The following is a 16,517-nucleotide window of genomic DNA, read 5'->3' on the forward strand; positions in this document are numbered from 1 at the left end:
TAGTTTGTGCAACAGCCCCACAGGATAGGTGCTATTATTCCCATTTTCCAGGTGATAAAACTGAGGTTCTGGGAGGGTAGGAATTTTCCCATTACACATCTAATAGGAGATAGAACAAGACTGGTTCCCAAATAGCTCCCAAATGTGTGATGTTTTTGATAAGTGCCCTCCTTAACATATTTTAACAACATGTGAGGTAGTGCCACTGAAAGCCCTTGCCTAGCTAAGCTGTGGACAAGCTGGCATCAGATACAGAGAGCCATTCATCCACACACAGCAGCAGGAGAGGACCTTCACTTGCCCAAGCAGAGCAGGCACAAACCTTAACTGTCTCTGAATTGTGAACTGTCCTGTTACATCTCAGCACCATGACCAGGATGACTGTTTTCTCTTGAGAAACCATAAAGTTAGGGCAACACAAATACTAGGGCTGGATGGCCAGCCAAAAGTCAACATCTTTTGTAAATATTCTTGAAGTTTGAACATTTTTAGTTCCTGAATGATGCTGCTATGTATTTAGATTTCAGTGAGTGTAAGTGCATGGGATAAGGTTTGATTTTTAACAAGATAAGATGATTTGAATGGATTGATATGGGGAAACCAAAAGTGAGAACAGCTTGCCTTCTTTCTCATCTCTACTTCGGTACTTTCACTTGATATATTCCCTAGACAAAACAAGAAAACTCAAAACAACTCTCAAGAAGACTGAAGAATTTCCTCTAAGAATGCCCATCTTTATTAAAGAATTTAATAAACATTTTTCCCCCAAATGTTGCACAAATGGCTACTTTTTCCTGCTATTCTGAAGCTACTGAGACATCTTGGGGTGGGCAGAGTCACCGCCAGACTCCCCGGGTTATAGTGGAGGCAGACTTCTTTCCCCAGCTTGTGGCTGACTGGGGACAAGCCTTCCACAATATGGATTTCGTTGTTTGAACTCCCTCAGCTCAGCAACGCCCCTTGTCAGAGCACAGAGCCTATAGTTATATCACAGATCAGCCCAGGAAACAGCTAGTCATGAATCACAGAGGCTCATGGATTTCTGCCGAACAAAGAACTTCAGCTCTGGGAAACTTTCTGGCTCAGACTTTCTCTCTGTCCCAGTGGTAAAGCAGGTAATTTCCAACCATCCTGTAGAAAACCAGTGCAAGGATCACACAAGGCAGGTGTATTCAACCCAGCCATGGCTTTATCTTCTCACAACCACAAATGCTATTTTTCATACCAGCTGCATCCCAAACCCTGAGTTAAGATGGTGATTAGTGGTGGTGGTGGGCGTCTCAGTAGGAGCTTTCTTAAGAAGAAAGGGCTTTGATTGAGCCAATGAAAGCTGTTGCCAGGGAACCAGATGCCATGAACAGGCCACTCCAGCAGCGCAAGAATACAAACCGGGAGTGCTGGACTGAGCATTAAGTGTACTTGGCAGCCGAGTCCTACAAGGCCTGTTAACCCTTTGTGCACCTAACTATGTCTAGACAGTGAATCAGGAGAAGGATTATTGTAAAATCTTAAAAGCCACTCCTGCTTTCAGTGTCTCCCATTGGAAGGCATTATTGCAAAGATGTTCTCCCTGCTTGACTAACAACTCCTCCAGGACACCTGCTTTAGAGTAGGTTGGCATCAGAAGTGGGCATGACCGAGGGCTGGCTATGAGCATGAGGTTCTACAGACGGCACTGCTCATATCTGACCACACTTGTTACATATGACATGATCCAACTTGTGATAGGGTTTTAGCTGGTCTTTTGGCCCCTGGGGAAGGAATTCTGCTGCCTCAGGTGAGTCTGCTCTGTGAGATGAGAAGGAAATACTTCTCTTCTTCCTTAAATGTATACTTACAGAGTAAGCTGCTAGAAGTTGGCAGCCTCTTCCCCATTTTAAGCCTGTTGCTTGGAGAAGCGTGGGCATAGGCTGGCTCTCAGGAAAATGGGGGAGCAGGCAAAGCTGCTGTGGATGGATCTCCCAACCTACCTCCCAAGGGATACTGTCCTCAGTCTTGCCCCACTTTTTCTCCCGTTTTCCCTCATTCTTCCCCCATCCATCCCAAATTCAGACATCCACTCTGGGTCCCATTCCTACATAGTGTGGTTAATTCAATCTCTACAGAGGGACTTGCATTTTAACTCCATTCTCAGGAAGACCTGACTTTCTCAAAGGAAACTATAAAAATTGAATAACAGGCAGGGAGGTCATCTGTGGGCTAGGGGCTCATGGGTTCACAAGATGACCTGTAGCAGTGCCTGGGCCTTGAGATGAAGGTTCTCCCGAACCCAGGCTCCCTGATGCCCTTTCCTCTTCCTCAGACTGTCAGTCCCAGCTCCCTGAGGCTGAGGGTGGGGACGCATAAATCCGGACATCAAAACCTTACCACTGTGGGCAAATGGTGGGAAGAGAATTTGTGTATAGCTTGGGTTACACAATACATATGTCCCTGAAAAAAATATATGGTTTAGACATCAAATTAATATTTCTCTAAAATTATTAGTAGATGGCTTACAATTTTTACTCTGTGGTGGTTAGAAAGTATAAAAATTATTCTCATCACAGAGTTTAGAGAGTGAGCTGGAAGCCAGGTGACTGAGTAGTGTCTGATTGTGCAGCCCAACAACTTAGACTTACTGTCTATTCCACATGAGACTCCCTACCGTGAGGAAATGACTTGCAGAACATCATTTTGTACAGTAAAACCTCACTACTATGTGCTAATGGTGGAGAGAGAATTCATGTGTATTCTAAATTATGGAATGGAATTTTTGTTAAATGATAATTTCTATGCATTGAGCACATACTATATGCCAGACACTGCACTCAGTGCCTTACATAAATCATCTATTTGTTAATTGAATAAACACCATCATAACAATACTTGATGAGAATCAAAAGAAGAAATTTTCCTACAACCATGCTAATGACATTGATAAAATATTTTATCTTCTTATTCTAATGTTCAAATTATCAGAATTCATGTAGTTTCGATGAATGGCATCTCCTCTGAGATTATCCCTTTAGAATTAAAATCACTGCTACTCTCATCACCCTCCACAGGTTGGTTCCTATGAAGGTTTGTTACTTTTGTCCCCAGTGACTGAGCTGCTAGCCAGAACAGTGATTGATTTTCCCCATGTTATGAAAGATCCAAAAATGTGTGATTTTTGTTTCATCTCCAACTTACTATCTCCCCACCATAAATTTAAAAGCTTCAATTACTGTGAGTGCTCCTACTAATAAAATGAAGCCCTGAGCAAAAGCATAGTTAAGTATTTTAGACTCTCAAAGCAAACCCTTTAGAAAGATCTAAAATAAATAGATCTTCAGTCCCCTCCCTTCTGAACTAGGCAGGCCATGGGGTCATAATTTATACATAAAGAGAGAAAGGAAGCAGGAAGTCATCAGTTTCTCCCTTGCTATGATTCTTGAATATTCTTTATTGCCTTTTGTATTTTCTTCTTTCAAACCTGACCTGCACCACATGAGAAATTAGCCCCAGCCTCTGAGCAAGCCAAGTAACTTATCCTCAGCAGGTCTGTGCTTCGTCCAACAAATTTACAGGGCTGTATCTTACACACTGATTCTCTTCGTGCTCTTTTGGCGCTTGAATACCAAGTTTTTGTTGGTCAGTCTTTGTCCTATAGCTCTTTGTACTATAGGCAAACTATAGCCTATTAAAACAGGCTTTGACCTAATTATCTTATTTTGTGTATCTTTCCTACTGGCCCAAAGATCATTGCACACCTCTCTGGGCATATGAAAAAGCAAGCAACAAATTTTATGCAGCTTCTATGATATGTAAGGGTGCTATGGAAAGTACTAAGAACCATAAGACATAGTCCTTACCTTCCAAAGACTTACAGTCTAGTTGGAAGTATAAAACACAAGCAAATGGAGACTTAACAATGCAAGGCGATGCTGATTGGTATCTACATAGCCTATATTTAAAAAAATCCTTTGTTTTCACTTTCTCATAAAACTTGTCTTTGGTGCTTGTGGTAAATAACTATGGATGACTCTATCAACCTTCATTCTACTTTCCCTCTAGAACAAGAGGTCAAAAAACTGAAAATGTGATTTCCAAGACTGTCCTGTAACTAGATTTGCAAGGTAAAGTGAGAAGAAGCAAGGTTGGGGAGATAGGAGTGTTTTGAGGCCTTCACAGAGCCAGACACAGATATGGTGTCCAGTCACCAGCTTTGTATCTGAAGAGGGCATTGTGGTGACCTCAGTCATAGCAGCTTCCTGACTGCTGGATTTTAACCATCATGTAGCTTCTCAGGAATAGTTGCTACTACTCTGTTGCAGAAATGGGATGAACAACAGGCTGGGATGAGGACTGAATTTGGACAAGATCCCACTTCACCTCTGGTTTGCTCTGTGGCTTTGTGCAAATCATTTAATCTTTCTGTGCACTGGTCTTTCCTCTTTGGGTAACAAGGGCAACATCAATGACTCTTCTTGTAGGCTGCCCCTGCAGGTGATTACAATTCCTGGAAAACATTATCATACTGCCCTTTAAAGGGGAATGAGGATCCTGACACTATCCCACAGGCCACTTTCCTAGAATGGCATCCACTTACCCTGAGCACTTTGGAGCAAGGGACAAATTCCTGGATGCAGTGGGGACATGGCCATTGAATAAATCTTTTCTTTGTTTCATGTGGTTTCTATTTATTTACAGAGTGCCATGGTTATTCATGATGCTTTACAAACCATAAAAACAAGGTCTCCACCCTATAGAATTTACAGTGTAATTTAAACAGACATGCTGCATGGGCTGACAGGTCAGGCATGCCAGGAGATGGTGTTGGTGTTATATAACATGGGTGTGGAGGGTTTCTTCTTGAGTTATAAATACTTTCCAGTTACAAGGGCCTTTCATCTGAGATTCCCAAGCACTTTAGAATAGCAATAACCTCGATTGCTTTCTAAATGCACTTTCCATAAACTGCTGTGGGGACTGAGTAAATGCTTTTAAACATCTATTAATTGATCTGTACATCTGTTCATTGTCCATATTAAACAGCATGGATGTAAACATGACAGTTTAGGAGAAGTCTGCTTGGGGTTGTGGTCTGACTGCTCACAGATTACAACCCCAAAGAGGCCTGGAGCCTTGTCACAGTGTTGGGAGAGCCAGATGGGCACCTGGGTATTTTGCTCACTCAAACTAGGCTCAGCAAGGTCACTTCCTGGAGTTTGCCACATATGGGTGAATTAACAATTCAAAGTCAGTGGAAGAATTTCCACTGGAGAAACTTGGAGTCATTTCTTGGCTGACAGTAGTGGTTCTTATTTGGGTCCCAGATAATCTGTCCCTTCCCTCTTGTGCTCCTTACTCTCTTCCCTGAGCAATGGCATTTTCAAAACAGCAATAATTGTAATTTACTGCAGTTGATACAGAGTTTCACCCTCTATGTCTCACTCAAAGTTCATTTAGGGAGTGATTAATCCTGACAATTTGACTAATTCATTCAAATCCAAGAGAAAGTTGGCCTGGGCTACAAGGTCCTGCAAGTTCACCTGGAAGTTTATGAGATAAGCATCCCTCATCCTATCCATCCTTTATGCTTTACTCAGGGTTATCTTTCTACAACCCAGATGGAATCCCATCACCCCTCTGCTGTAAAAAACCTACCCAAATGAAGTATGTCAATTATTTATCAATGAAAATGGAAAAATAAATAAATTAAAAGAAAAAAAAAGAGATCAATTCTACTGGAATTCACCCACTTAAGCCTACAGTGAAAAGAACCATGTTTAGTCCCCACTACAAACAACACAGCATAGAAATGGCTAAATAAAGGAATGTTTGAGACAACAAACTCTATAGTACTTTACACAGTCTTTTATTAAAGAACAAGTAGAACTAGTGTCATACAGATTACTCTGAACTACTATGTTTTATGATATATTCCATGTAATTTAATTTTCAGCAGTGGATTGGGGCTGTTCCTTCCTTTGAAATTCAAAATAAATCTCATTATGAACCTGTGAGGAAAACAAACTTCAAGTCTGAAGTTCTATAAAAACATGAAGGTTAGGAAATGACATGTGTTTTAATGACCAAAATGTTTGAAATGATACTACTAAAAATAAGCAATCTAATTCTGAATCCTGTAACTTTCTATGTTTTGCTGATTTTACCTCAAAATCCTTCACATCAATTCTTTTTGTCCTTCTTCCACTCTTACATCTCATAAAATAATAAACAAACAAACCTGAAGAATAAAGTCCAAAGTGCCTTAGCAGGGCACATGTGGCCTCCATGACCTTAGCCTGCTGGCCTGTTTTTCTAGCTTCATCTCTGTCCACATGACCCGTGGCTTTGGCTACACCAAAGAAGTTGCCCCTTCTCCAGAGATCTCAAACTTTCCTGTCCATGCCTCCTGCAATATCCTCTTTCATCTTCCCTCCTTGCCATATACTGCTGTCCATTAAAGCCCACTTTTAATATCCCTCCTCTTTGTAGCCTTCTATATATATATATATATATATATATATATATATATATATATATTTTTAAGCTTTATTTATTTATTTTGAGAGACACAGAGACAGTGTGAGCAGGGGAGGGGCAGAGAGAGAGGGAGAGAGAGAATCTCAAGCAGGCTCCACATTGCCAGCGCAGAGCCCAACGTGGGGCTCGAACTCATGAAACCATGAGATCATGACCTGAGATGAAACTGAGAGTCAGACGCTTAACAACTGAGCCACCTAGGCGCCCCTCTTCATAGCTTTCTATAAAGGCCCACCACACATCACCTCCCCACCTCTTTTCCTGGAGCACCTACTTCTCTCCATCTCCATGATCATATCTGTCACATCGCCTTTCGGGTGCTGGTTCATACATGCCTGTCTTTTCACCCTTCTGGGAGCTTCTTGAGGGCAGGGACCATAGTAATATATGTCAATTAGATTATATATATAATTACATATTAACATATATATAATTAATATATCTTGCTCAGTAAAGTTTTGTTGAAGGTCCTTTTTGCACTTCAAAGGGACAGAGAGGGAGTAACTGTAGCTTAAGACCCCTGTAAACGGGGGCGCCTGGGTGGCTCAGTCAGTTGAGCATCCAACTTCAGCTCAGGTCATGATCTCACGGTTCGTGAGTTCAAGCCCTGCTTGGAATTCTCTATCTCTCTGCCCCTTCCCCTACTTGGACTCTCTCTCAAAATAAATAAATAAACTTAAAAAAAAAAAAAGAGACCCTTGTAAACTATTTGGAACCCTCATTTTGTAGAATTTGTCTTACCTGCTGTGGGGAGCTCACTCCAAAATAATTATGACCAATTGGTCTTCAGATTATAAAATGATAAATTCCATTTTTTGTTTTCTTTTCTTTTTTTAGATTTTAATTGTGGTAAAACATACATAACATGAAATTTATCATTTTGATCATTTTTTTTTCAACGTTTATTTATTTTTGGGACAGAGAGAGACAGAGCATGAATGGGGGAGGGGCAGAGAGAGAGGGAGACACAGAATCGGAAACAGGCTCCAGGCTCTGAGCCATCAGCCCAGAGCGTGACGCGGGGCTCGAACTCACGGACCGCGAGATCGTGACCCGGCTGAAGTCGGACGCTCAACCGACTGCGCCACCCAGGCGCCCCTCATTTTGATCATTTTTAAGTGTACCATTCAGCGACATTAAATACATCCATGTTGTTTTACAATTATCACCACTACCTATCTCCAGACCTTTTTCATCTTCCCAAACTGAAACTCTGTACCCATTAAACACTAACTTTCTATTCCCTCCTCCTACTTTCCCTGGAAAACACCATTCTACCTTTTGTCTCTATGAATTTGACTACTCTAAGTACCTCATATAATTGTAATCATGTAATATTAGTCCCTTTATGACTAGCTTATTTCACTTAGCATAATATCTTCAAGTTTCTTCTGTACTATATCATGTGTCCAAATTTCTTTTCCTTTAAAGGCTGAACAATATTCCATTATATATGTTATATTTTGTTCACTCCTCTGTCGATGAATACTTGAATTGTTTCCATATTTTGGCTACTATGAGTAACACTGCTATAAACATGAGTATTTAAATATCTATTTGAATTTCTGCTTTCATTTCTTTTGGATTATATAGCCAGAAGTAGAATTGCTAGATCATATGGTAATTCTGTGTTTAATTTTTTGAGGAATTGCCATATTGTTTTCCACAGTGGCTACACCATTTTACATTCTCACCAATAGTGCACAAGGGTCCCAATTTCTTCGTGTCCTCACTAACATATTTATTTTCTGTTCTGTTTTGTTTTTTAGTAATAGCCATTCTAATGTGTATTGAAGTGGCATCCACTGTGGTTTTGACTATATTCAGTTTGGGGCCTCTGCATCCAATGTCTTAATTTTCCATGATAAACCCAATCTAACTATATAGCATGACCTGTACTTCTTCCTCATGAGACTTGAGCCTGCCTCCTGGGAAAGTTGCCACTACAGAGGAAGATCTAAAAGGTAACAGGGCCCATAAGGGCACCTGAGTGGTTCAATTGGTTAAATGGCCAACTCCAACTCAGGTCATGATCTTGCAGTTCACAAGTTTGAGCCCTGCATCAGGTTCTGAGCTGTGCTGACAGACAGCTCAGAGCCTGGATCCTGCTTCAGATTCTATGTCTCCCTCTCTCTCTGCCCCTTCCCTGCTTTCTCTCTCTGTCTCTATCTCTCTCTCAAATAAATAAAACATTTTTAAAAACCTTTTTTCTTTTTTTAAAGGTAACGGGGCCTATAGCCTGTTGTACTTCTTCACACAGGTCAGCAGGGGGCACTCTCACAAGGCTGCCCTGGAGGTTCAACTGACAAATGACAGGGCAGTTTGCTTTTCCAGGCCAAAGCAAGGTCCTAGATCACCAGCAAGAGTCCTTTGGTTTCTTGACGCTCTTCCCCCATCCTGTCCTCATAGTGTCAGCATCAAGGAGAACCAAGCAGCCCAGACTATAGCCATGTTTCTCAAAGGAAGTGCTACTGGTATGCAGAGTGGGAAAATTCTGCATCATGTAGGACAATCCTACACACTGCAGAACATGTCGCATCTCAGGCCCCTGCTTGCTAAATGCCAGCAGTGGTTCCCAGTCATTGGGATAACCAAATGCCCCTCCCTCACCTACATCTCCCAAGTAACCCCCTCTGGAGATTGCAAGTTGCCCAAGTGAGATATACAAAGGAATCTGGAGATTTCCGGTATCTGAACTCAAAGCAACAACTACCATAAAAAGGCTTCATGTCCAGTTGAATAATGCTGGAGCTTAGCCAAGGAAAACGTCACAGGTTGCTTTAGGTGACCTAGATGACTCCCCTGAGTCTGTTAATGGTTAGTTGACAGTGTAAGGCTTGCATACCAGGAGAAAGGGAAAGACACTTTCTAAAAGCAAGATGAGTACTATAACCAAAAAAATATCCCAATATCGCCCCTGCTCCTGCAATCAAGACTTGAAATCTGAGCCTAGTCCCTTAAACCTTCCCCTCCCCCCCGCCCCCCTCTCCCCCCACCTCAGTGTGTGAGCACTGCCCTCAGCAGTCTCTGCCTTGCCTAGGCTGGTTTAAGAGACTTCACTTCCCTGTGCTGCCATAGCAACCAGGAAACAACCTCTGCTCACAATGAGAAGGATGGTGCCATGGCCCAGATCTGTAGATGCACAAAGCCGGTAACAGAGCAACAGGACCAAGGGACAACAAGGGCACAGGCAAAGAGAAGAGAGAGGTTGCCCAGAGAATAGACAATCCAGAGCTTGAGGAGTCTGAGTTTGCAGTTTATTTTTTTCTCCCGACAAAGACACACACTGTCTAAACTGTGTGGCTGGTTGTTATTAAGAAGCTGCTGTACGAAGGAAAAATGTATTTAATAAAAGGCCCAGTGTTTGTGGTCTTCTAGGGCTCACTGCTGAGCTCAGGAAATCTTGAGGTGTGACCAGTTTTCAGCCTTCAAAACCAAGATGAACTGCCCTTGAGAAGGGTGGTCAGGAGGGAAACATGTTCACGCTCTCTCTACTGAGCCGGGGACATGGGAAGTTGGTCCAGAATAAACAGAAGCTAGAAGTCTATTTTGAACCAGAGGTAAGTCTTACAGCTGAATAAAGGCATATTTTGGGGGCGGGAAAGGAATGCTCTATTTTTCCATTTGGGGCTGAGCCATGTGTGTTTTGGTTCCGTTTGTTAGTGAGGTGGTGGGGGTCACTGGTAGACTTCCCCTTCTTGGTAAAACTCAAGAAAATAAGAAAGTTTGCTTGCACATCAATATTGCCACTGGGACCCTCTTCCTTCCCCTTGGACACTAACTTACAGTCTCATTTGCTTTAGACTGAAGGAGATTCCAGATTGTCTAGAATTCAGATGGTTTGGTTCAAGATCAGAATTTCCATGTGGGTTCTAGGCAAATTGATGGCTGTTTGGTTTTGAGAAGTTGTCCTCTGTGATTGAAATGTTGCGTATGTCCATGCCATTTCAATGGCTTCCTTGAACTGTCTGAAATTCAACCCAGAGGACTCATACTTAACATAGGCCAAAAAAAAATTTTTTTTTAAACAATAAAAATAAATCTCATTTTAGAAGATTTTAAAGAGGTGGCAAAATTCCCTTGTACTGGAATTTTATTTCATTGAATCCTGCCAGGAATAAGAAATCCAGTGGGGTTTCTTTGAAAATTTTTGGATCATACAGAGATTTCCATTGTCTTGGTAGTTTGTCGTGATATTTGACCTTTGCTATGTTAAAAGACATATAAAGTTTCAAAGGACCTCTGTAGCCAGCAGCATTCACTTACTTACAAGATATGCAACTACTTTATAGGGTCCTAAATAGCCAAATTAGGTAATGTTACATAGCATCTGGAATGTATAGAAATTCTCCCTGTGTACAGTCGAAGTGATGGTTGGAACGGTTTTCCCCTATTTAAACTGCCAGCTAGTCCAGCTCTAATTTCAAAGTTATCTGCTGCCCTTGATGATTCTGACTACTTATTTGCATACTAGGAAATTTTAACTGGCCTGTAGCCTACACTCTACCCTATTTAAGACTCTGAGCATGAATGGCTCTCCTGAAAGTTGCAGAGGGTAAAACAGAACAGAACTCTGCTCTGGGTTCCACTAATTCTGAGGTGTGGAGAATAAAACCAGTTGCTAAGAAGAGTGGTTGTGTTCTGTGACACCATGGAAGCATTCAGAGAAAATCAGTCACTAAAAAAATGTCGGGGTGCCTGGGTGGCTCAGTCAGTTGAGCGTCTGACTTCAGCTCAGATCATGATCTTGTGGTTTGTGAGTTGAGCCCCAGAACTGGCCCGCTGCTGTCAGCACAGAGCCCACTTGGATCCTCTGTGCCCCCTTTCTTTGCCTCTCTCCTGCTTGCACTCTCTCAAAAATAAACATTTTTTAAAAATAATTTAAAAAACTAAAAGATGTCAAACACCTTGCACAAGTAGTATTGCTACAAAGGGGCCTTGGATCAAGGTGGTTTCTTTCCATTGCAGGATTACTTGAACTGGAAGTCCCCAGAAGATTATGTCCTGGTCAGCAAACCGCAGGATGACGGCATTGCCAACCAGCACACCTGGAGCCTCTTTCTTCCTAAAACATTCAGTACTAGAAAGGGAGCCCTGATCCTCTACTCAGAAGGTTTAGCCTTATCAGCATGGACACCCGACGGGAGGAGAAAAGGCCCCTACCGCTCCAAAGGCCACAGGAAGAGGCTGGGTTTTGAACTGCACACACTCCAGGATCTCAAAGAAGCCATCCTGGCATATGGAAGGGGACAGGTAGGCAGAACAGTCCTGGGTTTGGGGAAGATGCTGGCCTGTGGGTCTAGAAATCCAGTTGTAGCTTTGGCTATAATTTCTCAGACCCTAGAGAAGGTATAAAACACTTGGATCTCCATTTCTTCATCTCTATAATGGGATTGTACTCTTGGCCTCATCTGCCTCACTCAGTTGTCAAAAGGCTTAAATGAGATAATGTATGTGAAAAGGCTCTGAAAGGATAAAGGGCTATATTACCATCATTTTGTATTTTCCTTTCCGTTAGAGTAATACAAAGTCCTTTTCAGCTTCAGACAGATCCAGGCCAGCAGACATTTCATCAGAATCCTTGAAATCCTGTCTCATAGCCACAAGCATCATCATCATACCTCTGATGTTTTTGGCTTTGTGGAAATGAGAGGGAGAACATTTTAAATATTTACCTTGAGCCCTTCAGCATCTGCAGAAGTTAATGAGTTTTTCCATTCTGAATTTAATGTTAAGGGAAAATTCCTGTGCTCATTTTTCTGATTCATATGTTCTAACGTCTTATGAGATGTCCACATGGCCCCTGCTTTATATAACTGCATGCATCAGCCCTTTGGCAAGGCCATGTGAGAGAGTCTAGGAAGATGTATCACTTTATACAATTCTAGGCCATAGATGCTGGGTCACTCCCTAGTTGGTTTTTTTTTTTTTTAAGTTTATTTTTTGAGAGAGAAAGTAAGAGATTGAGAGTTGGGGAGGGGCAGAGAGAGAGAGAGAGAGAGAGAGAGAGAGAGAATCCCAAGCAGGCTCTGTGCTGTCAGCACAGAACCAGACATGTGGCTTGAACTCACGAATCTCGAGATCCTGACCTGAGCAGAAATCAAGCCTCGGTCGCTTAACTGAGCTACCCAGGCGCCCCCACTCCCTAGCTTAAAAGTCTGCTGGCTTCTCATTCCCCACAGGATAAAGTCATTGGCTATCTATACCAGGCTCTTCACGCTGACTTTCTCTTCCATATCCAGCCACATCTACCCCTCGTTCTTACCACCACCTGAACTGTGAACCCGAGACCCTACCCATATGAATAGCTTACCATTCCCCAAATACTCTGTGCCCTTTCCTGACTCTATGCTTTTGTATCTGCTTCTCCTGCTCCTGCTTACCCTTCAAAATATGACTCAGATGTCATTTCTTCAGTGACGTTTTCTCCACTTCTTTAGGCAGAGATATCCCATTGCTCCCTCCTCTGTGAACATTCCCATACAATCATGCATTGCCATTTATCACTTTGTCCATCTGTCACCATCTCCTTGAGAGCAGGGACCATGTCTAAATCATTTCCTGAAAATAGTGAGTACCCATAAATGTTTGTGGAATGAATAAATCGATCATGTAGGATACTTCCAGTGTTTCTTACATCATCTCCCAGTATCATTATTGGGCAACTTATCACCTACCCCACCCTAGGCAGAGCTTCTAAAAGGAAAGATTCCTCTGCCCCTTTTCATTCTTTCAAAATACAGAGAAGTATTGTATGAGAAGTATTTTATTTAATCTTCACAGTGACTCTGTGACATATGGTTTTTCTTGCCCCCTTTCATAAATGAGGGAACTGAGGCTCAGAGGAGTTAAGTGACCTGGCCAAGGTCTCAGAGCTAGTAAATGACAGAGCCAGAATTCAAACCTGGGATTGCTGACCTCTCCAGGGCAGGCATGCTTTGCACTTGTGCCCTATTGTCCATGGACTTGGAAGGGCCTCCAGATGTCACTGTGCCAGGACTTGGCCTGTTTGCCCTCACATTCATTCCTCACCTTTAACTTACTTTGCTCTACACAAAAGTAGGGTTGACCACAGACTATATATAATTCCACAAACATCTGTGTCAACTGGCTTCTAATTGAATTTGCCAGTGGGAGACACTGGAAGGAGACTGGAGAGAGAGAAGAGAAAAGCCAAGATATTTCTTCCCTTCCATTCTATCTGCAGGTGGTGAGGAACACTTGCATCACCTCTGTGGTCCAGCTCCCAACAGACAGGCCCAGTGTGACTCTTCACCAGGTTCCTCCAGCTGACCCTACCTGTTCCTCCCTCTGTCCTTGAGCCCAGGGATGGTGCTGGTTTCCTGATGTTACAAATCTCAGTGTTGCTTCACCATATTTCTGGCTTCTGAGCTCTCTAATCACCGGTGCAACCAACTCCCTGAATTAAATTTTTGCTGTGTTTAAATACTTGAGTGGTTTCTTTTTCCTGGTTGGACCCTGCTGTATAGGCTAACTTATTGTTAAGAGTAAGAATACCTTCCACAGCTTTCAGACACTTGTCAATATGGCTTAAATATTTCAGGCAGCAGGGATATTTTTACTTTGTAAAGTAGAAGAGTCTATTTGGGGATGGCTTCATTTGGGTTAGACTTGGGCTCAGTGAAAAAGGGAAGTTCCTGTCTTCCTGTGGTACCCACTTAACCAGATATATAACACACACTTGTAACGAAACAGAACACTGTATTCTACCACCAAATGGGTAGAAGAGAAATGGTGTGAAGAAATAAGAAAGAAAAGAACTAGTTACAGTGTAGAAATTTAAGATTAAAGGACATTGGAATGCCTGGGTGGCTCAGTCAGTTAAGCGTCCAACTTCGCTCAGGTCATAATTTCCCTATTTGTGGGTTCGAGCCCCGCATCAGGCTCTGTGCTGACAGCTCAGAGCCTGGAGCGTGCTTTGGATTCTGTGTCTCCCTCTCTCTCTCTGCCTCTTCCCTGCTCATGCTCTGTCTCTCTCTCTCTCTCTCTCTCTCTCTCTCTCTCCCTCTCTCTCAAAAATAGATAAACATTAAAAAAAAAAAGATTAAAGGTCATTGTAGGTTGAAATAGGAGGAGCAACCTGAAGGGATTTGGGATTAAAGAAAATGAACAGCTTGGAAGAGGAGAGCTTTGTGAACTGTAGACCACCATCTGATTATGAAACCTACAGACTGGCAAGAAGCTTTTAAAATCATAATATCCGGTGCTGGGAAGGCTCTGGGGAAATAAGCCATCTCATATATTAGGAACACACATTCACAAGACTTTTCTGAAGGGCATTTTGGCAAAAGCCTATATAATACTCTGATTTAGCATTCTACTTTTAGGAATTTGCCTTAGGAAATAATCAGAGATGTGCCCAAAGATTTATGCACAAGAATGTTTACTACAGGTTATTTATTACTATACAAAGCATTGAAAATAATAAACATCCAACAATGAAACATCAATTAAATAAATTATAGTACAGTCATATAATGGATTTGGGGTTGGGCAATAAAGTCATGTAGTAGTCATGAAGAACATGAGAAAATATCCACAGTATGTTTTTAAGTCAGGTTACAAAGTAATATTCATATAATAAAAACACCAAAGTTCTTTAACATTTTTTGGGTATTTACTATGTTCCTGCCACTGCTTTAAGTACTTTTTGTATGTAACTCATGTATGCTTCTCATAAGTCCTGAGGGTAGGTACTATTATTATCCCATTTTAGAGGTGAGGAAATTAAAGCACAGAGAGTTCGAGTCATTCACTTAAGATTATACAGTCATGTAGATAATTGCACCAGAATTCGAGACTAGCAATATAGAAAACATCATCTCTCTAATGTAATTCCAATTTTTAAAAATTAGTTATATAAGCAGGGGGATACATGTCAAATTTTAACGATGGGTGGTGGAATTAAAAGTCATATTTTTACTCATACATACATTTTTACCAAACATTAATTTTTTAAGTCATAGAATTTTATGAAGTCATGGTATTTTAAAAATTAAATTTAAATCTATGGGTAATCTTTCATGTTTATGTGGATTCCCTGTACATATGTAATTAAATCAGATTTCCTCCTGTTAAAGAAATGAATAAAATAAAAAATTTTTAAAGTAAAAATCTATAACTTTGAAGGAAGTAGACAGTGACAGAGAGTGAGGTTGACCTTCAAGAGCCAGATGAGATCAGGAAGGGAAATGAGATAGAAATAGTACTATAAATTAGGCCCACCAATCACCACACTATCTGTTCCTCAGGGTCAGTATTTCCTTATCAAAATAGTATATAGTTCAAGAGTTAAAAACACCACACTCAAAGTAAAAGAACCAAAATGGGGGTGGGAGGGAAGGGGAGATAGTTGACAGAGTAGGGCTGCTTACAGAAGGATCTATACTGGCTGCACTGTGAATCAGGAAACCTGCAAAATTCCAGCTCCTTCAGACCTGTAGTAATAAAGCCCATCACAGGGAGGTGCAATTAAGTTTTTAAAGCATCTCACATTATCTCCAGTTCCATATATGGATCTAATGACATTCAGTGGCAGTGTGTTTGGGTTTTATAGCTCAACATACACTTATTCTTTAAATTTCTTTTTTTTTTTTTTTTGCTTTTTTTTTTGAGAGAGAGAGAGCACTTGTGGGGGAGGTTGAGAGGGAGAGAGAGGGAGAGGGAGAGGGAGAGGGAGAGGGAGAGGGAGAGAGAGAGAGAGAGAGAGAGAGAGAGAGAGAGAATCTTAAGCAGGCTCCACACCCAGTGTGGAGCCCAATGCTGGGCTTGATCTCATGACCCTGAGACCATGACCTGAGCCGAAATCAAGAGTCTGATACTTAACCAACTGAGCCACTGAGGTGCCCCTTCTCTTTAACTGTCTTGATGGCCCAACTCTTAATGAGCAAAGATAAGTGCTAAATCAAGAGATTAGATGTCAGAGTTCTCACACTTCTAGATACACACAACATGTTGCTTTGTTTTTCAAAGAAAATATTGTTAAA

The 16,517-nt window shown here is 41.6% G+C and overlaps 1 protein-coding gene across 6 annotated transcripts in view; it reads left to right on the top strand.

The window, feature by feature from the left end:
• Positions 1 to 9,604: 9,604 nt before the first annotated feature.
• The window catches only part of KIAA2012 (uncharacterized protein KIAA2012 homolog), a 109,867-nt gene continuing 102,954 nt past the window's right edge, over positions 9,605 to 16,517 (top strand). For 3 of the 6 annotated variants that reach the window (XM_045034287.1, XM_045034289.1, XM_045034288.1), the window contains exons 1-2: positions 9,605 to 10,070; positions 11,479 to 11,763. In XM_045034287.1, coding sequence (XP_044890222.1) covers positions 9,987 to 10,070; positions 11,479 to 11,763 — 369 coding nt within the window. In that variant the 5' untranslated portion in view covers positions 9,605 to 9,986. Of the gene's footprint in view, positions 10,071 to 11,478; positions 11,764 to 16,517 lie in introns of those variants that run through there. The other 3 variants (XM_019838490.2, XM_019838491.2, XM_045034290.1) reach the window with 2 other exon arrangements.

The sequence above is a fragment of the Felis catus genome, chromosome C1 (assembly GCF_018350175.1).
Source record: "Felis catus isolate Fca126 chromosome C1, F.catus_Fca126_mat1.0, whole genome shotgun sequence".
NCBI lineage: Eukaryota > Metazoa > Chordata > Mammalia > Carnivora > Felidae > Felis > Felis catus.